At 39.5% G+C, this 27,205-nt stretch overlaps 1 protein-coding gene and 1 pseudogene across 2 annotated transcripts; one reads left to right on the forward strand and one right to left on the reverse strand.

The window, feature by feature from the left end:
• Positions 1-4,280: 4,280 nt before the first annotated feature.
• HACD1 (3-hydroxyacyl-CoA dehydratase 1) lies at positions 4,281-27,205 on the reverse strand. Of its 2 annotated transcripts, none has more exons than XM_043884190.1 (7): positions 27,185-27,205; positions 15,177-15,294; positions 14,978-14,996; positions 14,806-14,894; positions 13,142-13,263; positions 8,153-8,331; positions 4,281-4,452 (listed from the first exon to the last, which is right to left on the reverse strand). In XM_043884190.1, the coding sequence occupies exons 2-7, from the start codon at positions 15,270-15,272 to the stop codon at positions 4,370-4,372; spliced, it is 588 nt and encodes a 195-aa protein (XP_043740125.1). In that variant the 5' UTR covers positions 15,273-15,294; positions 27,185-27,205; the 3' UTR covers positions 4,281-4,369. The 2 variants fall into 2 exon arrangements, with proteins under 2 accessions (XP_043740125.1, XP_043740124.1); XM_043884189.1 differs by lacking the exon at positions 27,185-27,205 and adding an exon at positions 25,992-26,330.
• Positions 16,614-17,045, forward strand: LOC122681761 (annotated as a pseudogene).

The following is a 27,205-nucleotide window of genomic DNA, read 5'->3' on the forward strand; positions in this document are numbered from 1 at the left end:
GAACAGAAAATGTACTTAATAACGTGTAAGCAAAACCAAAGTATATTAATTAATCAGAGTTTTGCAGTCTAGGTGCTAAAACATCAACATAAAGATTGAATTAATAAAACACCTGGAAATTCCATGTGTAAAAATCACTTAGCACTTTTCAATCCCTTAAAAAGACATCAATCTTCATGTATCATAGCAAGGCATATTAATCAGGTTAAAAAAAAATCCCAATGCCACATTTCAAAGCCAAACTCCAGTGAATTAGATCAAAAAGACCTATGTGTTACTCTGCAACCAAAATATGAAAAAACAAATCACCGAAAACATCAAAGTTAGTATCACCAGTAAATGGGACAAATCAATATTCCTGTGGAAGAGTGCATAAATTAAAGTTAGTCATGAGGAAATAACAAACCCAAACTGAGAGACTGTCTCCAAAACAACTATCCTGTACTGATGAAAATGTTAAAACCATGAAATGAAGAAAAACCAAGGAATCATTCCAGACAAGAAGAGATGACAACTAAAAGAGTGCCTGAACCTGGATGGGCTCTTAACCCAGAACATATGTTCAGAACTTCCCTCTTGGTATTTGAAGGACTGTAGTTTAGTTAGGCTTCCCTGGTGGTTCTGACAGACAAGAATTCGCCTGCAATGCAAGAGACCCAGGTTCAATCCCTGGGTTGGGAAGAACCCCTGGAGAAGGAAATGGCAACTCACTCCAGTATTCTTGCCTGGGAAACCCCATGGACAGAGGAGCCTAGCAGGCTCCATGGGGTTGCAAAGAGTCAGACAACTAAAACGACTTCACTTTCACTTCATAGTTTAGATAGTCTGTCAGTTTTAATTTCCTCATTTGGGTCATCATATTGTGGCTGTTTAAGAAAATGCCCTGGTTCTTAAGATCATACACTGAAGAAATGGTTCACAAAATATTTCAAATAGATAGAATGTTACAGCAAAATCACAAAATGTTAACAAGTAGGGATTCAAGTGAAGACTAGCATTCTTGCAATTTTCTTGTAAGTTTGAAATTCTTTCAAAATAAAAAGTGAACAGTATATTTTTAAAAGCTGGAAAAGGAACACCAGAAAAAAATATAAAATTTTAAGAACATATTTTTAAGCTTTCAGTCTAGAGGAACAACAAATGTCTATCTGTTTCATAAATTTAGACTAAACAAACTGAATTTTCAATTTCATTTAATGCCTTCACATTGGAAACTACAAAACTATGTTGCTCTTTTTATCGTATATATGTGTATATTCCATATCTATGTATATATTGATGGAAAATATGTCTACACTTTACACTTTCATTTAAACCTTGCTTCTTACAGTTATTCTGCCTTCAGTGTTGCACCTTGATGATTTAACAGCTGCATATCTGTAAGGGTTTGAAAATAAATTTAAACCAGAATATTACCTATTTAATGGCAGTCTGATACACTTATACACGTGAGAACCTTGCCACATCTGGATGGGGAGAAAGGATACATATATATATGCATGGCTGAGTCCCTCTGCTGTCCACCTCAAACTATCACAACCTAGTTAATCAGCTATACTTCAACATACACAAAAAGTTTTTTAAAAAGTCAATAAGCTGCCACTTCAGGCTACCTATGCACTCAATTTTGTTAAAGCACAAGGAATCATTTCACACTGTGATTTTCTAACCAATCTGACCTAGGAATTATGTCAGAAGTTCACTATGTATGTTGGATAGACAGACGTACGCTAGGAGGAAGATGTTAATTCCCTAAAACAGTCCTTGGCACACAATGCGCACAAATATTCTTAGGGGCAGAGAGGAGGGGAAGGGATTATTGCACAATCTTATATCATTTTTGTAATATATCACCAGAAACCATGAGATAGTGGCATTATAATTAGATGCTTAATAATCTGAAGATGTAATGTTTCTGAGATTCTACAGATGTCAAAGAACAAAAGCCTTTGGTGAAAAGTGACTTTTTAACATTAACTATTTAATATTTATTTTGGCATTTTTCATTAAGTTATAACTATTAGGGAAACTGCTTTATTAATATCAAACTGAGGTACTTCCCTGGCAGTCCAATAGTTAAGAATCTGTGTGGAATCTGTGCTTCCACTACAGGGGACGCAGGTTCGATCCCTGGTTGGGGAACTAAGATCCCACGTGCTGCATAGTATAGCCAAAGAACAACAACAACAAAAATAACAAATTGAAAACCATGAAAAGTTAAAAAAAAAAATACTGTGGAAAAATTTTTAAATGCATATTGTATCTATTATTGTGTGATAAACTATAAAGCTATGAAAAATTTAAAACTAGAATTGTAAGGAATGTCAAATCCCATTGGAAGTTGCTAGCATCAAAATTTCTTGGTATATGGTTTGTCAAATCCAAAATCTTCAGGACTGAATTCAAAATCTATTTGATTCAAGCCTGATGTGCATACTCAAAGGAACGTTATAGTGGTTTTGGGAGATTTTCCAAAGAGTCTATCACAGGAGACAAGTGCAAAGGACTTTCAAATATTTCTCCTTGTTGCAATCAAATTACCATTTAAGCACTTTATTTTCTACACAAAAGATGGCTGAGAATTAGCTGAAATAAAAGTTCCCAAAGATAAACTAAATCTAAAGTTTAGGCATACTTTGAGCATATTAACATAGTCTCTGAATAGTCTGATGTATTACATTTTTATTAAAGTTGATCTCAATTTCTACTTCAAGATATTCCATCACTTAAGGGGAAAAAAAGAGTATTAAATCTGCTGGTTAGGCGTACAAGGTGAATTAATGCAAATTTTAGGAAGAAGACTGAAAATACTTTTCGTAAGACAGGCATCTAATAGGATAAACATGTGAACTTCTTGTACTATGTTACCAAAGGGGAAAAGTCCCTGAAAATTTCTTCCATATAAAAATTCAAGATAAAAACAATCAAAGTCAAATAAATACAGAATGAACGTCAGCATTTTTGAAAATTAGTAACCTAATATTACAGAGAAAATATTAAAATGTAATAAAAGAAATAGCACCTTTTAAAAATCAAGTTATCTAAGATGTAAGTCTGCAAAACTATTCTGAACTACAAATTTCCAGATGAAATCATTTGAAGAGGAAGTGATAACACAAAACAAGCAATTCTGAAAAGTGAAAAGTTACATGTCGACTGTAAATGAAAACAATACAGAACAATTAAAGCCAAAATTATACCTACACATCTATAGCAAGCAAAAAATTCCTTTTCTTTTAAAGTCACATATTTAAAATTCTCTTTAAAATAGGTCAGGAAAGCAATATATCTTAATATTAGAGGGGAAAATTTTAAAGGATATACTTAAGAATAAAAGCATGATTAGATTATCTTCAGTGTATCTTTCTATTAAACATGTGAACAGAAGCTTTATTATAAGACTTTTTACTGGTCAATAAAATTCAGAATAAAATAAGTCTATTTCAGGTCATATCCTAAAATTTCTGTTACCTAAGTACCACAAAGGTGTATCACAAGATGAATTTTATTAGATGATCCCACAGTGTAGAGCAGCCTTTTTCAGCCAGAGTTCTCAATGTAACAGACCCAGTGTGACCATCAGACTCAATATTCTCATTTTCCTTTTTACAAGTGAAACTAGGTATACACTTATATTCTTTCTAATCTGTTAAAATCCTTACAGTTGGAAAGGTTGACCTTGGGTAGTCAATTCAAATGAAAATAAATGTGCTTAGCAGTAATTTCAATGGCCTAAACACATTTCTAAAGACTGTTTTCCAACTGTGACATTTTCTTGAATATTTTTGACTTTCATATGGCTACTTTATCTAAATCAAAAGATCTAGCAAATTATGTCCACATTTCCAAAAACTGGTATTAATTAAAAATGTTACCTGTTATACTTCAGAGAAATAGACCCTGGGTTCAACAAATGCCAATACATTATTAACAAGTTATTATAATTCTGTATTCAGTTTCATTTATAAATATCACACAAATATCACTGGCAGGCATCATAACTTTAAATCATTAAACTAATTTTTAAATATTGATTTAAAAAGCTTTGAACCTATGTAGCAAAAATCACTTGGTGAAACTTAAAAACTACTGAAGCCTTTCCCCCACCCCACCCCAGGTAATATACCCAATTATTTTTTTTGATGATCATCACCTACCCAGGAGTTTATATTAAATACTTGCATAGTTCTTGTAGCAAATGGAGCGGCACAATCTGAAGACAAATATTGGCAAATACCACGTGCCCCAAGTTATAGTTTAAGAAATAATACAACCCGCAATATTTATCAAGTTGTTTATTCTTGTTATTAAAACTTGGACTCAAGTAATCCTGGTTATTCTGGAAAAAGCACCTTGTTGTGGGGATCATTTAATCATCCTTTTCGACAATCACCTCTCCATGAAGCACCTTTCTTCTCTGCCGTAACATATGAAAGTAGAGTTGTGGAAACACTTAATGGAGAAAAGAAAACAAGAAGGTGAGCTTTTGTTGGAAATGTTTCATACTTACAGCCTCTCAAACATGGTGATCTTTGAGAGCAAGCCCGTCATGCACCATGGCTACTGCCCTAATCGTTACAAGGCTCAGAGTAAGGGTACAAATGGAGGCTCCTATACCATATGCCTAAATGTTTTAATGCCATAAACCGTCAGGTTTTTTTTAGCAAACTTAAATATTTTCTTAAATATATCTTTATAATGACCTGGAAGGCCATGTTTGAGTTGAGAACTCTGGATGGACCTAGAGACTGTCATACAGGGTGAAGTAATTCAGAAAGAGAAAAACAAATATCATGCATTAACGCATATATGTGCAATCTAGAAAAACGGTGCAGATGAACCTATTTGCAAAGTAGAAACTGAGACACAGGCATAGAGAACAAACATATTGACACCAAGCTGGGGGGAAGGAGGGTGTGGGATGAATTGGGAGACCGGGATGGACATGTATACCCTACTATGTATAAAACAGGTAATTAACGAGAACCAACTGTATAGCACAAGGAACTCTACTCAATGCTCTGTGGTGACAAAGAGGGGATATATGCATATGTATAGCTGATTCACCTTGCTGATCAGCAGAAAGACAACACTGTAAAGCAATTAAACTCTGATTAAGAAAAAAGAAGATCTCTATAACTTTTAGGAATACTGTGCCAGAACAGTGCGGCACAAAAAAACCTGGCCCCTTCTCTGCGTTCTATCAGCTGTCCTATGTCATGAGGGGTTTCAGGAACATCTGTGTGGATGTCCAACCCCACACAACCCAGCTGCATCCATCCACCTCCCAAATAGCTTCCCCTTAGTCTCAGGGATGTGCACACAGGTGACGCAGTTAACCCTCAGGAGAACGCAGACTGGGGAAGAAAGCCAGGCAGTCCCTGGATGCATGCCCAGTGCCATCTGGGTAGCAAATTCCATGGTCCCAGCTTTCTAGGATGTGATCTGAAGGAAAGGGGTCCTGTGTGGAAGAGTGATCAGTGTGGGCCCAGAGCAAAAACCCCTACTGGTTGGGCATAAGGGTGGTCTGTTATCTACAAATGCACATGTATTAGGTCAATTAAACAAATGGTTATCCACCCTGTCGAATTTGGAGAATTATTTTGAGTCAATTTGAACCAGCACTGTAAATTATAGGGTAAATGCTAGTGGATGAGCAAATTAACATCAGCTATAAATAATATAAATATAAAAATATATCTGAAAATGAGGAACAGAATAACGAAAATGAATGAATCTAATGACAAAACAAGCTCTGAATATTTTGCTAGGGGAACTATGGATAAGTACTTACAGAATTTAGCTCAAATGGAGCCAAAATGCATGAAAGATTTTACTTTTTATTTAAGTAGGTACTATCCACCTTCATAAATGTAACCATCATATTATATCTAAGAGTCTAAATATATTCAGGCAATGTAGACGTAGAGCTAACTGACCAAGTTTTGAAAATAGGTCTATAACATCCTGATTAGATAGACTTGTTTTGAGTGCTAAGATAAGCGCTCAAAATATACTTTCATACTTGTAACTGGCAAAGCATTTAAAAGAGTCAGATATTACTTAGAGACTAAACAACAACATCAAAACTAATACTAATCATCAGGTGAAAAACATCCCCTACTGACTGACTGATCCACCAGCAGGAGGGGGACAGCCTGATAAACTGAGAAGCTGCTACTGGCAAAGCCCAGTCTTCACAGGACACCTGAAAACACGCTCTTACAAATTACTGGTTTCATGGTTTCAAACCACGATCTCTTGGGCCCTGGGTTTTCACAGAGATGCCTCAGTGACTGTGAAGAAAAGAGGAACTCAAGACCTGGACCTGTAAGTATCAGGGGACAAGTGTGGCTCTGCTCCGGGTGTGGTGCTATTCACTAGATGCTGGGAAAATCAGGGGAAGGAACAAGTATTATAGGCTTAGCACCCCTGAGCCCCCCTGAGCCCCCCTGAACTGGTTCTGGTGGAGAAAAAGAGGAGAGTCAGACTGAGAAGAGAGAAGATCAGGGAATAAAAACATTATATGACAAGTCCATTCTCTATGTCTGCATCTCTGTCTATTCCTGCCCCACAAATAGATTCATTGGTACCACTGATTCTACATATATGCATTAATACACAGTATTTGGTTTTCTCTTTCTGACTTACTTCGCTCTGTATCTCAAGCTCTAGGTTCATCCACATCACTACAAATGACCCAATTTGGTTCCTTTTTATGGCTGGGTAATATTCCATTGTATTTATGTACCACATCTGCTTTATCCATTCATTTGTCAATGGACATCCAGGCTTTTTTTTTCCACGTCCTGGCTATGGTATATAGTGCTGCAGTGAACACGGGGGTCACTGGGGTCACAGGGGAGGAGGGAGAAGGGAGACAAATAGAGAGAGTAGCACTGACATGTATACACCCCCATATGTAAATCAGATAGCTAGCTGCCATGCAGCACAGGGAGCTCAGCTTGCGGCTCTGTGATGACCTAAATGGATGGGATGGCTGGGGGCTGGGAGGGAGGCTCCAGAAGAGGGGTTATAAATGTATCACTTCTGGCTGATTCACAGCATTATATAACAGAAATGAACACCAACTTGTAAAAGAATTATAGTCCAAGTAATTTAAAAAACTAATTGAAAAAATTAAACTAAAGATACTATATGACCATCAAGTCAATTTTTACTTCAGAAAAACTAGGCCCCGAAGAAGTGGCCAAATTTTATATTCATCCTCTCTAAATGAAATATTTCACACTATGTCAATGCTGATTTTAGATACCATAAATGTTTCTCATTTCTTTTTTTCTCCTGCACTGACCTCAGAGTCTCTAATTTTATTGACAAGGGCTAACAACAGTCTTGCTGTATCTCCATATTTCCTGCTAATGATTATCAAAATCTGACATAAAAATATACCACTCTGTATTTAAATGAAATGAAGAGAGTCTCATCAATTCATTGCAACTATTGAAAGATGAGAAGAAATTAGTGAAAAGGCTGAGTTATTAGAAATGCCTTAAAAAAGTAGCTTATTCATTATTTTCTAGTACATAGGAAAACACACATAAGACTAAAAACTACTTTGGGACACTTTTTCTAAGTATGTGCTTAATGAATAGAAATGATCTCCGATCTCCTTGGATAAAATATTTCTGTTCAGATGCATAATTCTAAATGCTTTCAAAGAGTTCACCGTGGGCTCATCTTTTCTTTAAAAACATAAATCATACTAAGCTTATTTTTAAATGATTTCGAGAAGGCAGTCATTTGTGTGTTAATTTACTTTTTTCCTCACAATTTGCCTTTCAATTATTTCAAATTAAGGGACTGAACAGAGGTTTTGATATATTTGTAAGACATTATTTCTCCCTTTTAAAAAAAATTTTATTTGAGTGAAGTTACTTTACAATGTTGTGCTTGTCGCTACTGTATAGCAGAGTGGATCAGCTGTACGTGCACATATATCCCCTCTTTTCTTGGATTTCCTTCCCCTTTAGGTCACTACAGAGCACAGTAGAGTTCCTTGTGCTGCATAGTACATTCTGGGCAGTTACCTATTTCATACATCATGGTATATATATGTCAATCTTCTGACATCTTTCAAAGCACTTTCACAGCATATGCTACATCGGAGTGCTAACAGATATATACTTACATGGTATATATGAGGCCATGGTTATAAGAAGAAAATAATAGTAGTCAAAAGAGACATTGTATTTATTGGGAAGTCTTATGGAGAACATTCCTGTTTTCTTCACATATGGTAAGGCAGCGTATATTGTAAGAAGTTCACCAGCAACTCCAACAGGATATAAGATGATAAAAAAATTATATCTGGAGAAAGAAAAATCTGAGAATTATTTTTCTAGAATAATTACTGGGCTCTATAATTCTTTTGCTACTACTTTATTTAAGCTTAAAAATTCTCCTTCCTATATACTTATATTAACCTCACATAAAGGTTAACTTTTTCTACTTTAATCATTTGCTTAGTAATTTAATTATTATCACTTTTTTTTCTTCTAGCAGTTCCCATTTTAAACAGCAAGATCTTAATAAAGTAAGAAGTCAACTTACTTTATAGGACTGAAATAACTATACATTTGAAAGTCAATGATTGATTGATGCAGTGTTTTAAGTATGATAAATAATACAAGTATTTATTACAGTCTATTGTAAAGTAAATATAAGCATTGTAAGATATTGTAAAAGTAACTGCTTGGACACCTGGAATCATACTGACTGATTTTTTTTCCCTGCAGCTAGTCATTTGTTGATCCAATGCTATGTTTTTAAAAGGCCAGTTATGATCCTAATTTTAGATCTAAATTTTGAAACTGCCAAAATAGTTGTTTGGAGGCATTCGGAAAACCCTATGTGGTTATTAATTAAAAGGAACTCCTATTTTAGAAAACTGATAAAAACCATCTGAAGCATCATCAATAACTGCTAACCAACGTATTGTCTAAAATTGCTTTTATGATAAAACAAGGAAGATAGGTCATTTCCTGAATCTGCATATTAAAGGAATAGTTAGCTTGCTTAAAATGGAACTGAGAAAGTTCTAGTCAAAATCCAAATCACAGTTTCTTCATTTGGATTGCAGGTCGTCCTCTCACATACACTGGGCCCGCAAGTGCCTGGCATCACTTCCGCCTGTGAAGTCTCTACTGGTGGACCAACAGGACAGACTCAAGCACCCCAGGTAATAACATTTCTCCATCAAAAAAAAAAATCAGTTTTCTCCAAGTCAGTTGCTCTATAATAGTTACCACAGAAGTTAAGGTCAAAATTTTGGTGGAAAAAGAAAGCAAGCAAATTGATCTGGATTTTAATCATTTTGTTGGGATTAAGACATATTTGTAAAGAGAAGTCAAATGTGTGAATACAGCAGGAGCTTGGAGACAACTTAAAAGTCGCCTTACTTCTATGTGCCAAGGATATGTACGCAAAGACAAGAGATGACAGAGGAGGAGAGGAGAATTATTTGCCAAAATAGATGAACTGGTAAAGAAAGAAGAATGATTCCTCAATGGTCCCCCCATGCCCTCTCCTTGCCTTATGCATGGCACCTCTCTCAGCAGCCTTGTGTTGTTCTGTGTATATCTCTTAAATCAATCTTTTCCTATCTCAATTTAAAAGCACATAATCGAAGATTTTATATTCCTTTCTCAATTAAGACACTCAAACTTAAGTATTTTCTTAACTTTATGTGGCTCTCAGATGATGTTTTTTGGGTAGGACTGTTCTTTAATTGAAAAAAAAATAACTCAGAATAAAGTAAGTTAAAGTCATAAAAACAGTAATTATTTTCAATGAAATGGGGAGAAGTTATATAATTTATTTGACTTTATTTGCACTTTAAAAAGGCTGTACGTCACCAATTCTCTAAGTTCTGACAGCAGCATGAGAGATTTAACTAATATTCCAAAAAAGATATGATGCTTCCTTACAGATTCCCAATTGTCATCAGAAAATTTTTGAAAATAAAAAGAAATCTGTATGAAAACATAACAATGTACATTTATCTATTCAGTGAGCTTTTCTAGGAACACTTTTGACAGACAAATAGAATCAAATCATATCCAGATATCCAAATCATCATAGCAGGGCAATGCTTTATAAATAAAAAGCCATTTTTAAAGTGAAGTTTTATTTAAGAAAGGCTTCAACATTTGAACATAAACATAAATGCTATTTTAGGTTAGTTTAATGGGGTGGGCAAATACCTATAGGTGTTTGGGATCTTTCTGAGTTTTTACATGAAACATAATTATTCATGACTATAATGAACTGACGTGATGTATTATGTTAAATTATGCATTTCAAAGTTGAAAAATTTTACAGAAACCTGTTTACCATTAAGGCAACTGACAAAGGATTTCTGACAGCAAATTTAAACATGCAATGGTAGAATTTTTAACTTTTCCAGAAATTCAAGACATGCAAATGCATTCTAAAAGGCAGACAAAATAGTAAAGACCATTACCTTCCACAAACAAATTTTATAAATATAGCAAATAAAAAGAGACTATATCTTGAATTAGTATTATGAAAGGTGCTGGAGGGTCTGAAAGACTGAGGTCATGCAAAATGGCAGTGAGTCACATTCTGGGATTAGCATCCAGCCACATTCCAAACCGCTAATCTTGTGAAAGGCCCAACTGCTAGAGTGATTACATTTTCTGGTACAAGAAAAATAAAACCAACCAAATGCTTATAAATGGTAGTGCAACCTTCAGCAGATAAAATGTTTAAGCTCAAATTATAGTTTTAAAGCCTTATTTTATATACAAGGGCTTCCCTGGTAGCTCAGCTGGTAAAGAATCCGCCTGCAATGCAGGAGACCCCAGTTTGATTCCTGGGTTGGGAGGATCCCCTGGAGAAGGAAACGGTTACCCACTCCAGTATTCTGGCCTGGAGAATTCCATGGACTGTAGAGTCCATGGGGTCACAGAGTCAGACATGACTGAGCGACTTTCTTTCACTCACTCACTTTATATACAAAATGGTAAGCCACAAAAAAAGAGCTAGAGAATATAAAAAAGTTTGAAAGAATATATATTGATAGTATAATTAACAGTGATTATCCTTTATAAGGGGAATATAGACAATTTTAAGTTTTTATTCTTAAGAAAAAGTGTTAGGTTTTTAGTATATGGTAATCAAAAACAAGTCTGACACTAGATATGGATTGCCTTGATATTAGCTATATAGTAATACCAGAGTTGTTTAAAAAATAACAGAAATATGGATATAGCATTGTTCTGATATCACAAAGCAGTATTTAGAGTATCCGAAAACCAGAAGTAATCTAAATTCTGGCAATAGAGAAATGAGTCATTCATCCTATGGACTATGATGCAGCATTAAGAGACAGAGAGCAAGCTCTAAATGGACCTGCACCAATTTAAAAAAGAAAACAAGAGCTCCAATATATAAACAAAAATCAAGTATCATGTCATTCATTTATTTTTCAAAAACTCACATCTGTGTGTTCCCACTGTTAATAAGAAAAAGTCTGGATGGTAAACTCCCAACTTTCTCCAGGGGGAGGCCAGGCAGTCAGGTAGGAATACTAACAGAACTTTCGATGTTTATTATATAGACTAAAAACTGTTCGTGTTTTTTATAATGAACACATACTACTTTTGAAGCTAAATTTTAAAAATTTAAAGATTGAAGATACCATCAAGCTCTTTTATCCTACCCATGTGAGATATCTATCCATCTAGCCACCAGGCTTTCCTGGTGGCTCAGATGGTAAAGATGCTCTGCCTGCAATGCAGGAAACCTGGGTTCAATCCCTGGGTCAGGAAAATCCCCTGGAGAAGCGAATGCTACCCATTCCAGTATTTTTGCCTGGAGAATTCCATGGACAGAGGAGACTAGAGGGCTACAGCTCATGGGGTCACAAAGAGTCAGACACAACTAAGCAACTAACACGCTTCATCTATCTATTAATATCTATCTATTGTCTATCTATCTACCTACCTACTGGGTTGGCCAAAAACCCAAAAGAACTTTTTGGCCAATTCAGTACATAGCCATATATGGGACAGATATCTCTTACCCTAACAGCCTACCTGCATTTCTCTCCATTCAGCATTTCTCACACCTGTTAGTCATTTTATTTTTTTTCCTCTTGCATCAGGAGGGGACAGAGATTTTGTTGTCCTCACACCTGGGTATGTTATTATTATTACTGTTATTTCTGATTATAAGTATGTAGAGAATGAAATGAACAAATCTATGCTGGTTTGTGATTTGTTCTCCAAAGAGCAGTCTTGTTTTTATAATAATTCTGTAAAATATCAGCTGCTCAAGAATGCAAATTTTAAAAAGGACAGAATATCTTTTATTTTAAAAACTGTTGCTTTTGGAGAGCTATATTTAGAACCCTTGAAATATAAATGTTGTCCTCCTTCCAAATAATACAATTCCAAATAAGGATGACTTTTAAAAACTGTCTTATCTGCTACTTAATACACACACAAAGCTGACATTGTATATACAAGATACTAAAAGTGTGGATATGACATAGGCTGAATATTAAGTTAATGACTGATTGATGTAAGGATCACTTTTAGCAATTACAAGAACATTATGTATTTAATTCAGTGAAACTCTGTCATATTAAAAAAATTTCTAGGCACAGAATGTTTCCAATAATTTCTTTAATATCCATTTTGTTTCTAAAGCTCATCTGTTTTATAGTTTATTTTTAGTGTTTTAGTTTATTTTCCTAACTTTGTTTTGTAGAATATAGAGTTTGTGAGCTGTCAAAAAGAAAATTTTAGTCAATCAGACAAAATGCCGTATTTTGGGTCAAGAGTTGATTTAATATAATTCCATAGATGTATATCTTGCTTTCAAGGAAAAATGAATGACTAGTTAGGAATTTATTTAAGGATACTAATATAATTTGTCTGGCACTGCTTTCATTCAAGATATATGTTAATATGACTGTTCCCTAGTCATTAAATTAAGCCTTTAGAATGCAAGTTATAAACTGCTAATATCCAAAACGGCAGCCTCCTAGCAACACACGGCTAAGACACACATTTTAATTTTGTGTTAGCTCAGCACACAAACACGCATGCGCAGCACCATGAGCAACTAAACTGCAAGACATCATCGCCACCTGGCCCATTTAATGAAGTATGGCAAGTGGTCGAGAAGACTGAATGTGTAGAAGGAGTAGCGAGTGATCTCTGTCACCGTCCACGCGACCAGAAAAAGCACCACACTCTCCTCATTCTGGATCTGCGGAATTACAGAGAAAGTCACAGGTTCGTTGAACTTCTTTCTCCATGAAGATTTTTTTTTTTCATTATTTACTACGTGCCTTTTGTTATAATGGAGAGTTAGGGTTAGAAAGATGCAATACAGACAACTCAATGCAGTCACCATTACCTAGGTCTTTACCAATATCAGATTTAAATATGCCATTAACAGAGGAATGGCTGGATTTCTACTGGGTCCTCTCTGTCCCCTTTTGCTCCAGCTAATAACTCAACCATCCCAGGACAATATCAGCCTCTCAGAACCAGTATGCACTGTCTAGAACAGCGTCTCTTTTATTTGATTGATCTCTTTTATTTATCTGTTGGACTCCCGCTCTTAAATGACAAGGCAATCTGAATGAGGGCCTGATTTTGTACATGTACATGTGTGTCCACTGCCCTCTGCATGGCGGGCACTGGTTAGGGACCGGGTGGACTGAGTCAGCTGAGTGAAAGATTCTAGTCGAGAGGGTTGAAGTGCAGAGCAGTAAAGGGCAGAAGGTCAGCAATCTGTCCCCATGCAGACTGGAGGCCATGAGCCCAGCAGGCCACGCAAGGGAGGTTATGTGTCACCACAAGCAGACAGGACAAGTCAGGCATCTGAGGACAGGACAGGAGGCCAGAGAGCTGTCCTCAAGTAGACAGGAGGCTCCAGAGGCTGTCAAGAAGGTCAGAAGGGCCTGTGTGGGAAATGCTTCTGTCATGGGTTTAAGAAACCCAATGGCTTGAAATGCTAAACATGGTGTTTGTTTGTCTAAAAGGCTTTAAGCCATTAATTAGACTCGAGTCTCCTGTCATGCTTCAATAAACAGCAAGCTTATTTTTCTCTAAGTTCCTTAACGTTTCTAACTTTTAATTGAGTCTTTTCCAAGTATTCAGGGCTACAGAGCTAGATTAACTTTGTGTGTCTCTAGCTACAATGCTCGATGCTAAATGAGGAAAAAGGAACTGTCTATACTGACAACTTCAATTACATAATCAAACACAATACACAACTTCAACAGAAAAGAAAATTCTCATTTCACTATGTGACAGAATAGGAACATTTCACTTCATTTTATTTTACTTATTTTTTTTAATTTTTATTTTATACTGGAGTATAGCCGATTAACAGCGCTGTGGTGGCTTCAGGTGCATAGTAGACAGCACTGTGGTGGCTTCAGGTGCATAGTAGAGCGATTCAGCCATACATATAAATGTATCCATTCTCTCCCAAACTCCCCTCCCCCTCCAGGCTGCCACATAACATTGAGCAGAGGAATACTGATTTTAAAAACTGCAAAACTCCAGAGGAGAGTATATTATGGCTATAAAAATGCCAGTTTGGGGGTTTGCTGGTGTTTCAAAGCCATTCTATGAATGCGCTAAGTCAATGTACAATCCCACTTACATCCAAACCCAACCCTTCTTTGGCCAAGGGTTCTGCTTCCTGAAATATAGTCAGGTTAATATTTTGGGTTCCTGTTAATAAGAAAGCTTTCCTGCTGGCTCAAGTAGACTCAAGTAGACCAGTGTCACTTACTGGTTTTATACTGTGAGTAACGAGCCAAACCATGAAGATTCTTGAACTCACTTGGACCCCAGCCACAATCACAGAAGTAGGTACAATTCCTTAAAAAGAAAAACAAGTCAACCACGGCCCCAAATGCAATCTCTGCCGAACATAAAAATCAAATTAAAAAAAAAAAACTCACCAATTAAACAGTGGACTATCTGTAAGCAAACAAACAAACAAAAAAATCACATGTCAATAGCATAAAATAAATCCCTGCCACCACTGGTTTTAAGTGAATCTATGGGGAGTAAGTAATAAGCAAAATAAGACTGATTCTGCTCCAACAGACATATTTTCAAATAAATATGATATAAAAACAAGCATCGTTGAAAACTTACCTCAAGCAAGGCAAATGTCTGGAAAAATTTAAGTGTCTTCTGAATACTTTTATATAAACCTTTGTGTGTTCCTTTTTCCATGTAAAAACGTACCATGGCAATAGCCAGTACCAACCACCTAGAGAAAAGAAAAGCATTTTATAAAGCTCTATCAGAATGAAGTCTCCTGAATCCTGAAAAGATATGCCATAACTTATACAGTACTTGCATGTATGTGTTAATATGCTCAGTTCATTATTCTATTTTCAAAAACCCATAGGAAGAGATAACAAACATCATTTTTACATTGACTCCTCAAGGAAATAAACAGGAGTGGGTAGCCCTTCCTGTCTCCAGGGGATCTTCCCAACCGAGGAATCAAACCTAGGTCTCCCGCATTGCAGGCAGATTCTTTTACCAGCTGAACCACAAGGGAAGCCCAAGAATACTGCAGTGGGGAGGCTATCCCCCAAACCAGGGATCAAACCTAGGCCTCCTGCATTGTAGGCAGATCCTTCACCAGCTAAGCCACAAGGGAAGCCCAAGAATAGTGCAGTGGGTAGGCTATCCCTTCTCTAGCAGATCCTGAATCGAACTGGGGTCTCCTGCATTGCAGGCGGATTCTTTACCAACTGAGCTATCAGGGAAGCCCGTATTCAAGATCAGCTACATACAGATGTCAAACAATGTGCACTGTATTTTTGGTTTCAGCAGATAAAGTAACAGACTGAAGTAGGTTTCTCTACCAAAAATGAAGTTATTATAAAGTAGTTCATAATTATATAAAGATTTGATATAAAGAGCTATGTGTATATAAATATCTATTTTACACAAATATATATGTAAAAGTCGTTAATAAGAACCATTAATGTTTTTATAATTTCCATTAAATAAAAACAATTGTGAGGCCGCAGAAGGAACACATAGAGAAGGTCAGATGTAAACCTGCTTTTATAACCTTTATAAAAATTTGTACTTATTCGTTTATTTGTTATTTTTGGCTGTGCTGGGTCTTTGTTTTCCAAGCAGGTTTTCTCTAGTTGTGATCAGGGGCTACTCTCTAGTTGTCGTGCATGGGCTTCTCATTGCACTGGCTTCTCTTGTTGTGGAGCATGGGCGCTAGAGCACAGGTTCAACAGTTGTGGTGCACAGACTTAGTTGTTCCACGGCATGTGGGATCTTCCCAGATCAGGGATTGAACCCATGTCTCCTGCATTGGCAGGCGGACTCTTTACCAATGAGCCACTAAAGGAAGCCCCAAGCCTGCTTCTAAAACTAGTGGTTGGGAAGGGGAGAGGGATAAGACAAGAATAGGGGGTTAAAAGACACAAACTACTATGTATAAAATAAACAAGGAACAAGGATATATCATATGGCACAGAGAAATACAGCCATTGTTTTATAATAACTTCAAATGGAGTATATTCTATAAAAATATTGAATCACGACAATCCCTCGCGCTCTTCCTTTCCAACCACGGCCCTACAGGATGGCTCCGGCAAAGAAGGGCGGCGAGAAGAAGAAGGGCCGGTCCGCCATCAACGAGGTGGGGACAAGAGAATACACCATCAACATTCACAAGCGCATCCAAGGAGTGGGTTTCAAGAAGTGTGCCCCTAGGGCACTCAAATCCGGAAGTTTGCCATGAAGGAGATGGCAACTCTGGACATGCTCATCGACACCAGACTCAACAAAGCCGTCTGGGCCAAAGGAATCAGGAATGTCCCATACCGGACCCGTGTGCGGTTGTCCAGAAAACGTAATGAAGACTAAGACTCGCCAAACAAGCTCTACACTCTGGTTACCTACATGCCCGTCACCACCTTCAAAAATCTACAGTCAATGTGGACGAGAACTAATTGCTGATGGTCCAATAAAGTTATTGAACTGCCTTCGCAAAAAAAAAAAAAATATATTGAATCACTATGTTGCACACCTGAAACTATTATTGTAAATCAACTATACTTTTTTTAAAAAGGGTTCATTAAAAAAAAAAATGCACATCCTCACCCCTTTGAACTTGGTGGTGGTGTAGCCACGAAATTGTGTCCGGCTCTTGTGACCCCATGGACAGTAGCCCACTCAGCTCCTTTGTCCACTTATACATTAAATGTAGTTGTGGTGAATTAATGGTACTTACAAACACAAATCAAACCTGTGGACACCAGCTTTCTCACAAGTCAGATACTCAATCTCCAAGAGTCCCTGATAAGAGTTCAGTTTTTTCCATTGCAATTACAAAAGCACTTTGAAGCTTAAAAAAGTTGCATCACCTGTAACTTTTAAACATCTTTAATAACATACACTCATGGAAATGAATAGCTGCCCCAGGCTTTCAGAAACAGTGGTCTCCAAAGTGACTAGTTAAATGGATTTATGAATTATAAAATTATTACACAGTTTTAACTTTTTAATTAAAAAGCACTCATAAAATAGACAAATGGCTTAAAGGTGCCTGTGAAGAAATGACTGATTGAGTGGGATGAAAAGCAGACTCAATAGAATAGTGAGAAAATAGTAGAAGAGCACTTCAACCCTGGGAATGTTCCCTCCTCAGCACAGAATGAGTAAAGAACAATCACTTTCTAGTGAGAATGACAAGAAATCAGGCAAATGTCTGGAACTATCACAAAGACCTTTGAAATGTAGAAGTATTAACGTAGTAGCAAGTATACTTTTGGAGTGCTTTCAATGTTCTAGACACTGCCCTATCTATATATGTATATATATAGTTAAAATATTAATATTTCATCCTCACAATAACCCTATGAGGTAGCAACTACTATTATCCTATTTCACTGCTGTGGAAATAGGAGAAAGGGCCATAGGCCAGTCAGCTGGGACCTGAACCCACCACTCAGCTCACAGTCTATGCTCGTCAGCTACCCCGCTGCACTGGTCGGGCCCTAGGCATCCACTGTGCCTGGTGCGATGTCCTTAGTCACTCAGTCACGTCCAACTCTTCGCAACCCCATGGACTGCAGCCCGCCAGGCTCCTCTGTCCATGGGATTCTCCAGGCAAGAATACTGCAGTGGGTTGCCATGTCCTCCCTCAGGGGATCTTCCCAACCCAGGGATCAAACCCAGGTTTCCCGCATTGCAGGCGGATTCTTCACCATCTGAGCCACCAGGGAAGCCCAAGAAGACTGGAGTGGGTAGCCTATCCCTTCTCCAGGGGATCTTCCCGACCCAGGGATCAAGTGGGGGTCTCCTGCACTGCAGGGAGATTCTTTACCAGTGAGCTACCAGTCTGGGGATATTAGCTAATCATAAAAATACATGTATTTAAATTGTAGTAATTTTTAAAGTTATACAGAGTGTTAAACTCAGATATTTCAGCTGATAGTAGTATGCTATCAGGAAAGTTTGAAGGCCATTGTTCAATACGAGGTAATCACCATGCAGAGACATCTAAGGGCTTATCCTAAGGCTTAGAGTAAGTTCACGGTAGAAGTCTTTTAAAGCCCATTTATACTTTATACTACCTTTATATTCCTTTATACTATATATAGTATATAGGATATTCCCTTTATACTACCATGGCTTCCTGGATTCAGCTCATGGTTTCACCCCACACTGGAGCCAACACTCAATCCTGTGCTGGGTTCATCTGAGTGTGCTCATCTGAAACATGTTTTAGGTACTTCCAGTTGTAAAATGTTATGATTTTCAATATCTTCAATTCCAAGGCCTTATATGACTTCTCATAAGAAAACAAGCTCCATAAGCTGTTTTAATTCGGAGCTTCCCTGGTGGCTCAGGGTAAATAACCCGCCTGCCAATATAGGAGACACGGGTTTGATCCCTGGGCCAGGAAAATACCACATGCACAGAACAAAAATTATTACCCTACCAAAGAATTCATCAGAAGATTCATCGAGATGATAAGTTTTCTATATTTTTAAAAGCATGATACAAAAATCCAAGCATTGTTAACAGTAACACATTTTATTGTTGTCCCATAGGTGGCAGTATTGTACCAACTATTAATGGTACAGCATTAGGAGAATACCACCACCAACCTGTTGGAAATAAAATAAATGAACACTCTAGGGTTATAAAGGACCATGGAACCATCTGTGCTAACCTCTCACCTGTTTTTCAATAAATACAGCCAGAAGCTCATCTGAACTAATCCATTCTCACCTCCTAAGCCCTCCATCACAAAGGGTGAGGATCAAAATTTCTCTTAAGGGACCTACATTTAAGTAACCTTGGACTGCTACATCCATCAGTTTAGTCATTATAATTTTAAATATTTCCAGAAGCAACTAGAGTTCCTACAATTCGGAATTCTTTTCTGGAAAGTTTTCTTAAAAAATATTTCAGAGCTATCAATTACACAAATATGAGCCCAGACACTTTCAGTCCTTAACAAAACACTCTCTTTGGAAAATATAAACATGTGTTCCACATGTAGAAGGTTTCTTACTTGCTTGATTCATTTATTTATTCATTCAGCTTCAGTATCAACATTTATTGCTACACTAGGTACTGTGCTAGGTCCTGGAGAATTAGAGATAAGACATAGTTCTAGAAAGTGGAGACAACGCAACAGTGCAGCAAGGAAAGAGACGTATAATTTCCTAAACACCTTATGGCACTCACGAAACTGCTCCTTCTCACGCACTATGGCTGTGACGACCCTAAAAAGTCTTACTGAAGGTGGAGCTCGCTTTTCCAGATGTCTTCTGGTGCCTCTTTTTCTCCTACTATCTCTTGGAGACCACCTGCTTTTTTAAGAACTTGGTTATCTACACCTATATCTCCTTTTTTTTTTAAATTTCAACACTACTTTAAAAAAATTTTATGAACAACTTCAAACATATACAAAGGTGTAGAGCATGCATGAAAGGTGTAGAACTGAAACTCCAATACTTTGGCCACCTGATGCTAAAAGCTGACTCATTGGAAAAGACCCTGATGCTGGGAAAGACTGAAAGCAAGAGAAGAGAATGACAGAGGATGAGATGGTTGGATAGCATCACTGACTCAATGGACATGAGTTTGAGCAAGCTCTGGGAGTTGGTGATGGACAGGGAGGCCTGTTGTGCTGCAGTCCATTGGGTCACAAAGAGTCGGACACGACTGAGCGACTGAACTGAACTGAGAGCATGAATGATACTATGACCCCTGTTCGCCACTGCCCTGCTTCAACCAGTACCATCTTTTAAATTTTTTTTTAGTTCATTTTATTTTTTGACCACAAGGTATGTGGGACCTTAGTTCCCTGATCAGAGATTGAACCTGTGCCCCCTGCAGTAGAAGCACAGAGTCTTAACCACTGGACCACAGGAAGACCCAATCAGTATCATCTTACAAATAATTTTGTTTCATCCAAACTTCTATTCACTTCTCTCCCCATAAGCCTTCCTCTTTGATTATTCTGAATTAAATCTCATACATCCTATAATATGATTGATAAATGCTTAATAATGTCTTTCTCAAAGGTTTATTTTCCACAAAGAGAGCCAAAACACCACTATCCCATGTGAAGAATTTAATGAGAACTTCTTCAATCACAAAACTAGAGTTAAGACACAACTGTCTCAGAATTTTTAAAAATCATAATTGGGGGAATTCTCTGGTGGTCCAGTGGTTAGGACTCAGTGCTGCCAATGCAGGGGGCATGGGAGTGACCTGGATTGGTGAACCAAGATCTCGCATACAATACAGCCAAAAAAAAAAAAAGAAAGAAAGAAAGAAAGAAATCATGACTGAAATAAGATTCATTCACTGTAATTAGTTGCTATGTCTTTTTTTATGATTATGTCGATCTATATATTTTGCCTCCTTCCATCCATCCATTCATCTCTCCTCCCTTCTCTTTCTCAAAAACTTTATCTGTTGAAGACACTGAGTGATTTGAATGGATAAAAAGCACTATTTACAATAGCCGGGACATGGGAGCAATCTAAATGTTCTTTGACAGATGGATGGATAAACAAAATGTGGAACATATATACAATGGAATAGTACTCAGCCATAACGAAGGAATGAAATTGGGTCATTTCTAGCTATGTGGATGGACCTAGAGTCTGTCATACAGAGTGAAGTAAGTCAGAGAGAGAAAAACAAACAATATCAATGCATAGATGTGGAATCTAGACAAATGGTACAGATGAACCTATCTGCAGGGCAGGAACAGAGCCACAGACAAGAGAGCGCGGACGTGTGGGCACAGTGGGTGGGGGATGACCTGGGAGAGTAGGACTGACATATACACTACCATGTGTAAAACAGCTAGCTGGTGGGAAGCTGCAGTGTAACACAGGGGGCCCGGCTCTGTGCTCTGTGATTACCTAGAGGGGTGGTATGCAGCAGGGTGGGGTGGTGGGGGGTGAGAGGGAGGTTCAAGACGGAGGGGATATGTGCATACATATAGCTGATTTATTTTGTTGTACAACACTGTAAAGCAACTATACTCCAATTAAAAAAAAAAAAAAAAAAAGCTGTCACAGATCCACACATGGATTCATCCTCCCCAGGAATAAAATATATGTCTATTACTTAACATGTTGAGAAATGTACATGCCTGAACCTTGGGTCTGGTGCTCTGCTAACATACACCATGTACACAGGGAGAATATCTCAGTTTCTGCACAAAGTGCACTTTACAATTCACCACCAGGAACAGGAATTATCATTTCTAAACACCCACTATGTGTCAGGCAACTCTGTCAGCCACTTCATATCCACTTAATTCCTTGTAATAATCTAGCAAAGTAGTTGTGTTGTTCCTTTGACAGATGAGAAAACCCAGGGTCAGAGAGGTTATGGAACTTATCTGAGGTTACCCGGCTAAAAAGGGGTGAAAACATAACCTTCAATTATCACCTTCCGTACTGCTTACAGGTTAGAATCCAAACATGTTAGCAAGCATGTCAGGCCTGCGCAAAGGGGCAGGCTACCCGTCCATCTTTCTGTCCCAGCCTATGCTTCAGACCCACTTGTTTTCACCCCAACAGCATGTCTAGTGGTGTCACATCTCTGTACCCTAACTCCTGATGCTTCCTCAACCCTGCCAAGTAAATCCTGCTCATCCTTCAAAGCTCAGTTAGAATGCAATGGTTACATATACATACACACACACACACACACATACACCTTTCTCTGATTCTCCCTACCTACAGACATGACACCTCTGTGGAACACTTATTTCATCCCGTCTTTTACTGCAATCTATAAATGTCCCTGGTAACACTTCTCCAAGCACAGGGCCTAAAATATTTAGCTTCTGTCTCTCACTTGACCTAAGACAATTCACAAATACATGCAGGCTTCAAAAGTGTTTGTGGCAAAACAAAAAAGAAGAGAGAGAAAATGCTCCTAGCCAAGCATCTATTGTCAACAAGTACCACAAAAATCCTCACATCCTTTAAATCACATTATTACTTAACTAAATTAATTACATCCTGTAGTTCTACTCCGGGAATTCATCCTAAACAAGTAATTCAAGAGAAACAAATTAAAGGATAATATCATTAGAGACATGATTTGTACTATTACTGTAACTTAACTCTATTCACTTTTATATAACCATGAAAGAGTGTAATTTTGAAAACTACATGGAAATATTTGGTGAAATACTGCATGAAAACTGAATATCCAACAGAGTAGATATTGTAACTACAATACTCTATAATATCAGTACATTCATTTACTCGACAAATACTGGGTTGGCCAAAAGGTTCCTTTGGGTTTTTCTGTAAGACGTTCTGGAGAAACTCAAAAGAACTTTTTGGCCAACCCAGTATTTCTTGAGAGTTTCACGGGGCTAACATTGTATAGGGTCTGAGAAGCAGACCAATAAGCAACAAGACGATTTAGTAAAATTCATCGTACAGTTATATGGTAACAAGCATGATGGAGAAAAATAAAGCAGGCAAAGAGGATAAGGAGTGATTTGTAAGCAGCTGCTACTTAAATGAAGACAGCCAGGGAACGCCTGCCTGAGTATGGTAATTTGAGTAAAAATCTGAACAAATTTATTCTCATGAGATATTACAAGGAAAAATGAAAAGTCATGCTGAGCTTATAGAATTAGGCAATTTCTTTTTTACACTTATGTAAAAATTTCATTTCTCAGATATTGTTTGATTTCAAAACTATTACCAAAAAAATCAATAAATCTTCCAAAGTTGTGCTAAATGCGAAAAAACCAAGCTAATAAACAAAAAGAACCTCTGCATTAGCAGATGTAAGCTATTACACATAGACTAAATAAACAAGGTCCTACTGTATAGCACAGAGAACTATATTCAATATCGTATGATAAATCATAATGAAAAAGAATATATAAAAACAGAATGTCTATATGTGTATAACTAAGTCACTATGCTACAGAGCATATACAGCAGAGATGGGCACAACACTGTAAATCAACTAAACTTCAATTTAAAACAAATCAGTTGCTAGGATCCTAAATCTTAAATGTTCTCCATCCCAAAATAAATATGGCAACTATGTGAGGTGACAGATGTGCTAACTAATCTTATGATGAAAATCATTTTGTAAAATGTACATATACCAAGTAATAAATCAAGCAATCGTATTGTACACCTTAAACTCCCAGTGTTAGGTGTCAGTTACAACTCAATAAAGCTGGGAGAAAAAAAGCAGGCAAAAAAAAAAAGACCTCCAAACCACTCAATCTACACGTGTGTGTCCCACTTTGAACATCACAGCTTTGCCAACCTCATCTGCACAATGTCTGCACTGCTGCTACTGCTAAGTCACTTCAGTCGTGTCTGACTCTGTGTGACCCCATAGACATCAGCCCACCAGGCTCCCCCACCCCTATGTCCCTTCAATTAAATCAGGAAGCTTCACTGCATCTCATGCCTATTTTCAGAACTCATCTCACTTGAAATATCCACCCTCTACATATGCAAATCCTACTCTTTCTTCAAATCTCAATGCCTCTAGAAAGCTTCCAAAGAGTTAGTTATACGATTATTCCATTTCTGCTCCCCTTGCTTTGAACAACTGGGAGACAGACAAGATTCCGGGGAAGCAGTGATTTTGCCGAGCCAGGTAGGAAGGTCAGGAATGAAGTTTGAGAACACACATTTAATTCTGCTTCAGGTGGGGTAAGACACCCAGAGAACTTCAAAGAGGTGACGGTGGTTAAAAGTCATGGCAGGGACACAGGGAATATTATCCACAGGATGAACAAGCCTGAGCAAAGATGGAAAGAGCCATGAAAATAAAATTGCACGGTGCTTTGAGGGCACAGTTGAGCGAGAGGAGATACCAAAAGCAATAAAACTGGGAAGAGTAATCAGGCAGATATTGCCTTGAATGACAGCCTAAATCCCTTCCATTACAGTGGCGGTAATGCAGAGTCACTGAAGGCTTTAAACTGGAGTTATGCATTGATCTTCTTTTTTTAAAAGGTAACTCCGCCTTCAAAAGGGAAAGTGGCCTGGAAGAGAAAGGGACCTCAGACAAGTTAATAGATGGCAGGCTTCCCCAGTGTTTATTAACTGGATGAGACTAGCAAGAAGAGACGATTTTTTGCACGCTCTAGCACATAGTGGGTACCCAACTGTTCTCCAGTGGCTTGTGAATCAATTAGTTCTCTTTTTCAAGATAAGAGTGGGAAGCAGAAGTAGCAGGGCTCCGGAGTCAAACTGTCTGGGCTGAAGTCTTAAGTCTGACGCTTACTGGTTGTTTGAACTTGAGCAAGTTACTTAATCGATTTGTGCCTCAGTTTCCCATTCTATCAAATGTAACATCGTGCGCCCCTCACAGGACGTACAGGACCGATGATGACAGATTACACCTAGATGAACCGACACAGTGCCTGCCCCACAGTGAGTCCTCATTAGGCATTAAGCACAAAAGTACTCAGCACTGTCTCAAGTCATTTATTGAATCTCGGTCAATCACAGTTTTCTGTACGCCCTAGAGAAAGTTTTCGATATTAAGCTTTCCCCCCACATTTCCAGAGGTTAGTAATACCTCGTGGGATAACGCAAAACAGGTTTGTTTTTTTTTTTTTTTAAGGCAATGCCATTTAAAAATGGAAGAGCATTTCCCAGCAGGTTTTTAAAAGTCACTGCGGCCGCTCTTTGCAGAGCTATGATAGTCATTGTGTAACCTTAACTGGTAAATCGCACTCAAAGTCAGAAATAAAAGTAAAGAGTATCAGTCACGGAGCCACAAGATCCTGGACACGAATGCCACGCTCCGATCTCTCAGGGTATTTAGAAAATCGTCCCAGGTAAGAAGCTCTCCGGCGCACTATTACTTAAAAAAAAATCGCAGAGACAGGAAGAGTCAGCAAACTCTGCCCAGCGATACGGAGCACGAGGTTGTGCAGTCCAGGGGCCGGCGACCGGGAAAGCGGGTTGGAGTCACCCTCCGGACAGCTCCGGGCTCGGGGGCGGCAGGACCTCGGCGCTTCTACATCAGCAGCCGCAGCGGTGGCGCCCGGGGCGGAGGGGGCGGGCGGGGGCCGCCTCCCCCGCGGGTCGGCCCCGCATTCCTGCCCAGGTCTATACTTAACCTCCGGCCAGCGCCCCGCGGCCGCCGCGCGCGCCGTGCACCGTATTAGGCAATGCCAGGCGAGCACCGCCCGGCACCCCCCCCCCCCGCCCCGCTCCATTCAAGCCCGGAGGCGCAGCGCCCCTCCCCCTCCCCACGACCGCCGCCCGCGCCCCCTTCCTGCGCCGCACGCACCCCCGCGCCCCGACCACCCAGCTACCCGCGCGCACGCGCACTCGGCCCCTCGCCGCCCCTCCCGGGAGCCGGGAGCGCTCCGCCAGCGACCAGAGCGCGCAAAGTCGGGGGCGCGGCGGCGCGGGGAGGGCCCCCTCTGGGCGCACGTACCCCGCGGTCATGGCGATGTTGTAGAAGGTGAGCCAGACCGTGGCCAACAAGCCCAGGCGCCTCCGCTTGCCCACAGCCTCCCTCTCCTCGCTCGCCTCCGAGGCGCCGCCGTTGGTGCCGTCCTCCTCGCTGGACGCCATGGCGGCCGCGCAGCCGGGGGACGTGGACGAGAGGGGCAGGGGAGCGGGAGGGGACCCGGCCGAGCGCGCCGCTGAAGCGCCGCCGCCCGCTGCCGCCGCCTCCGTCAGGCGCCCCATGTGCCGCGCGCAGGGGGCTCGGCGCCGCCAGACCGGCCGCCCGCAGTGGGAGGAGCGGGCGCCCCCGGCCGCCGCCCCGCCCCCGGCCTTCGGGAGCGCGCGCCGCGCGAGGGCCGGGCCGCCTGGCCTGGGAGCGGGGACGCGGGGGTCCTGGGAGCCCGTGGTTGCGATCTCTCGCCCCCCTATCGGGGAAACCTCGCGAACTGGGGAACCTCCTCTTAGAAACGCCGGGGGAGTCTTGCTAGTGCACGGGCGCCTTGCTAGTGCACGGAGTCTAAACGCACCTGGACTTGGCGTAGCCCTACCCCGCCCAAGACTTTTTTAAGATAAATTTCTGGATGTGGAGAGGGGCCTAGGTATCTTCCCGCCAAAGACTCATTCTTAAGAGATTCTGGGGAAGGAGCAACCACTTCACCCTGTTTCGCTTTTCACAGCCAGTGGAGCAGGTATTCGGGGGCGGGAGGTGCAGCCGGATCGCCACTCCTGCGTGGATTTCACTGGAGCCAGTGATCTAAGGGCCCTGATTGCAGTGCAGCGCGGAACACAGGATGTCAGGGGGAAACAGGACGTGACAAGATATCAAAGGAGAAAAGTTTGAACAGACAGAGGCAATCTATAGCTGTAAAGATAACAAGAACCCTTCCCGCAGGAAACATGGTATCCCACTGTTATCCACTCTCTATCTCCCTAAACACACACACACACACACACACACACACGCAAAACAAAAACCACTTCCTCCAGATACACATGCTCCTGACAGCTCTTCCTCTTTCCTCCTAAAGCACACAGTTAAGAAGACAGGCTCTGGAGTCAGATTACTGAAATTCAACCCCCAAATTCCTGGCTCCACCAGTCTTGGTCGCTGTGTGAACTTGGGCAACTAAAATCTCTTCATACCTCAATTTCCTCAGTGAGAATAAATTTAAAACCTACCTCGTGGGGTTGTTGTGAGAT

Source organism: Cervus elaphus, chromosome 23, assembly GCF_910594005.1.
Source record: "Cervus elaphus chromosome 23, mCerEla1.1, whole genome shotgun sequence".
NCBI classification, from domain to species: domain Eukaryota; kingdom Metazoa; phylum Chordata; class Mammalia; order Artiodactyla; family Cervidae; genus Cervus; species Cervus elaphus.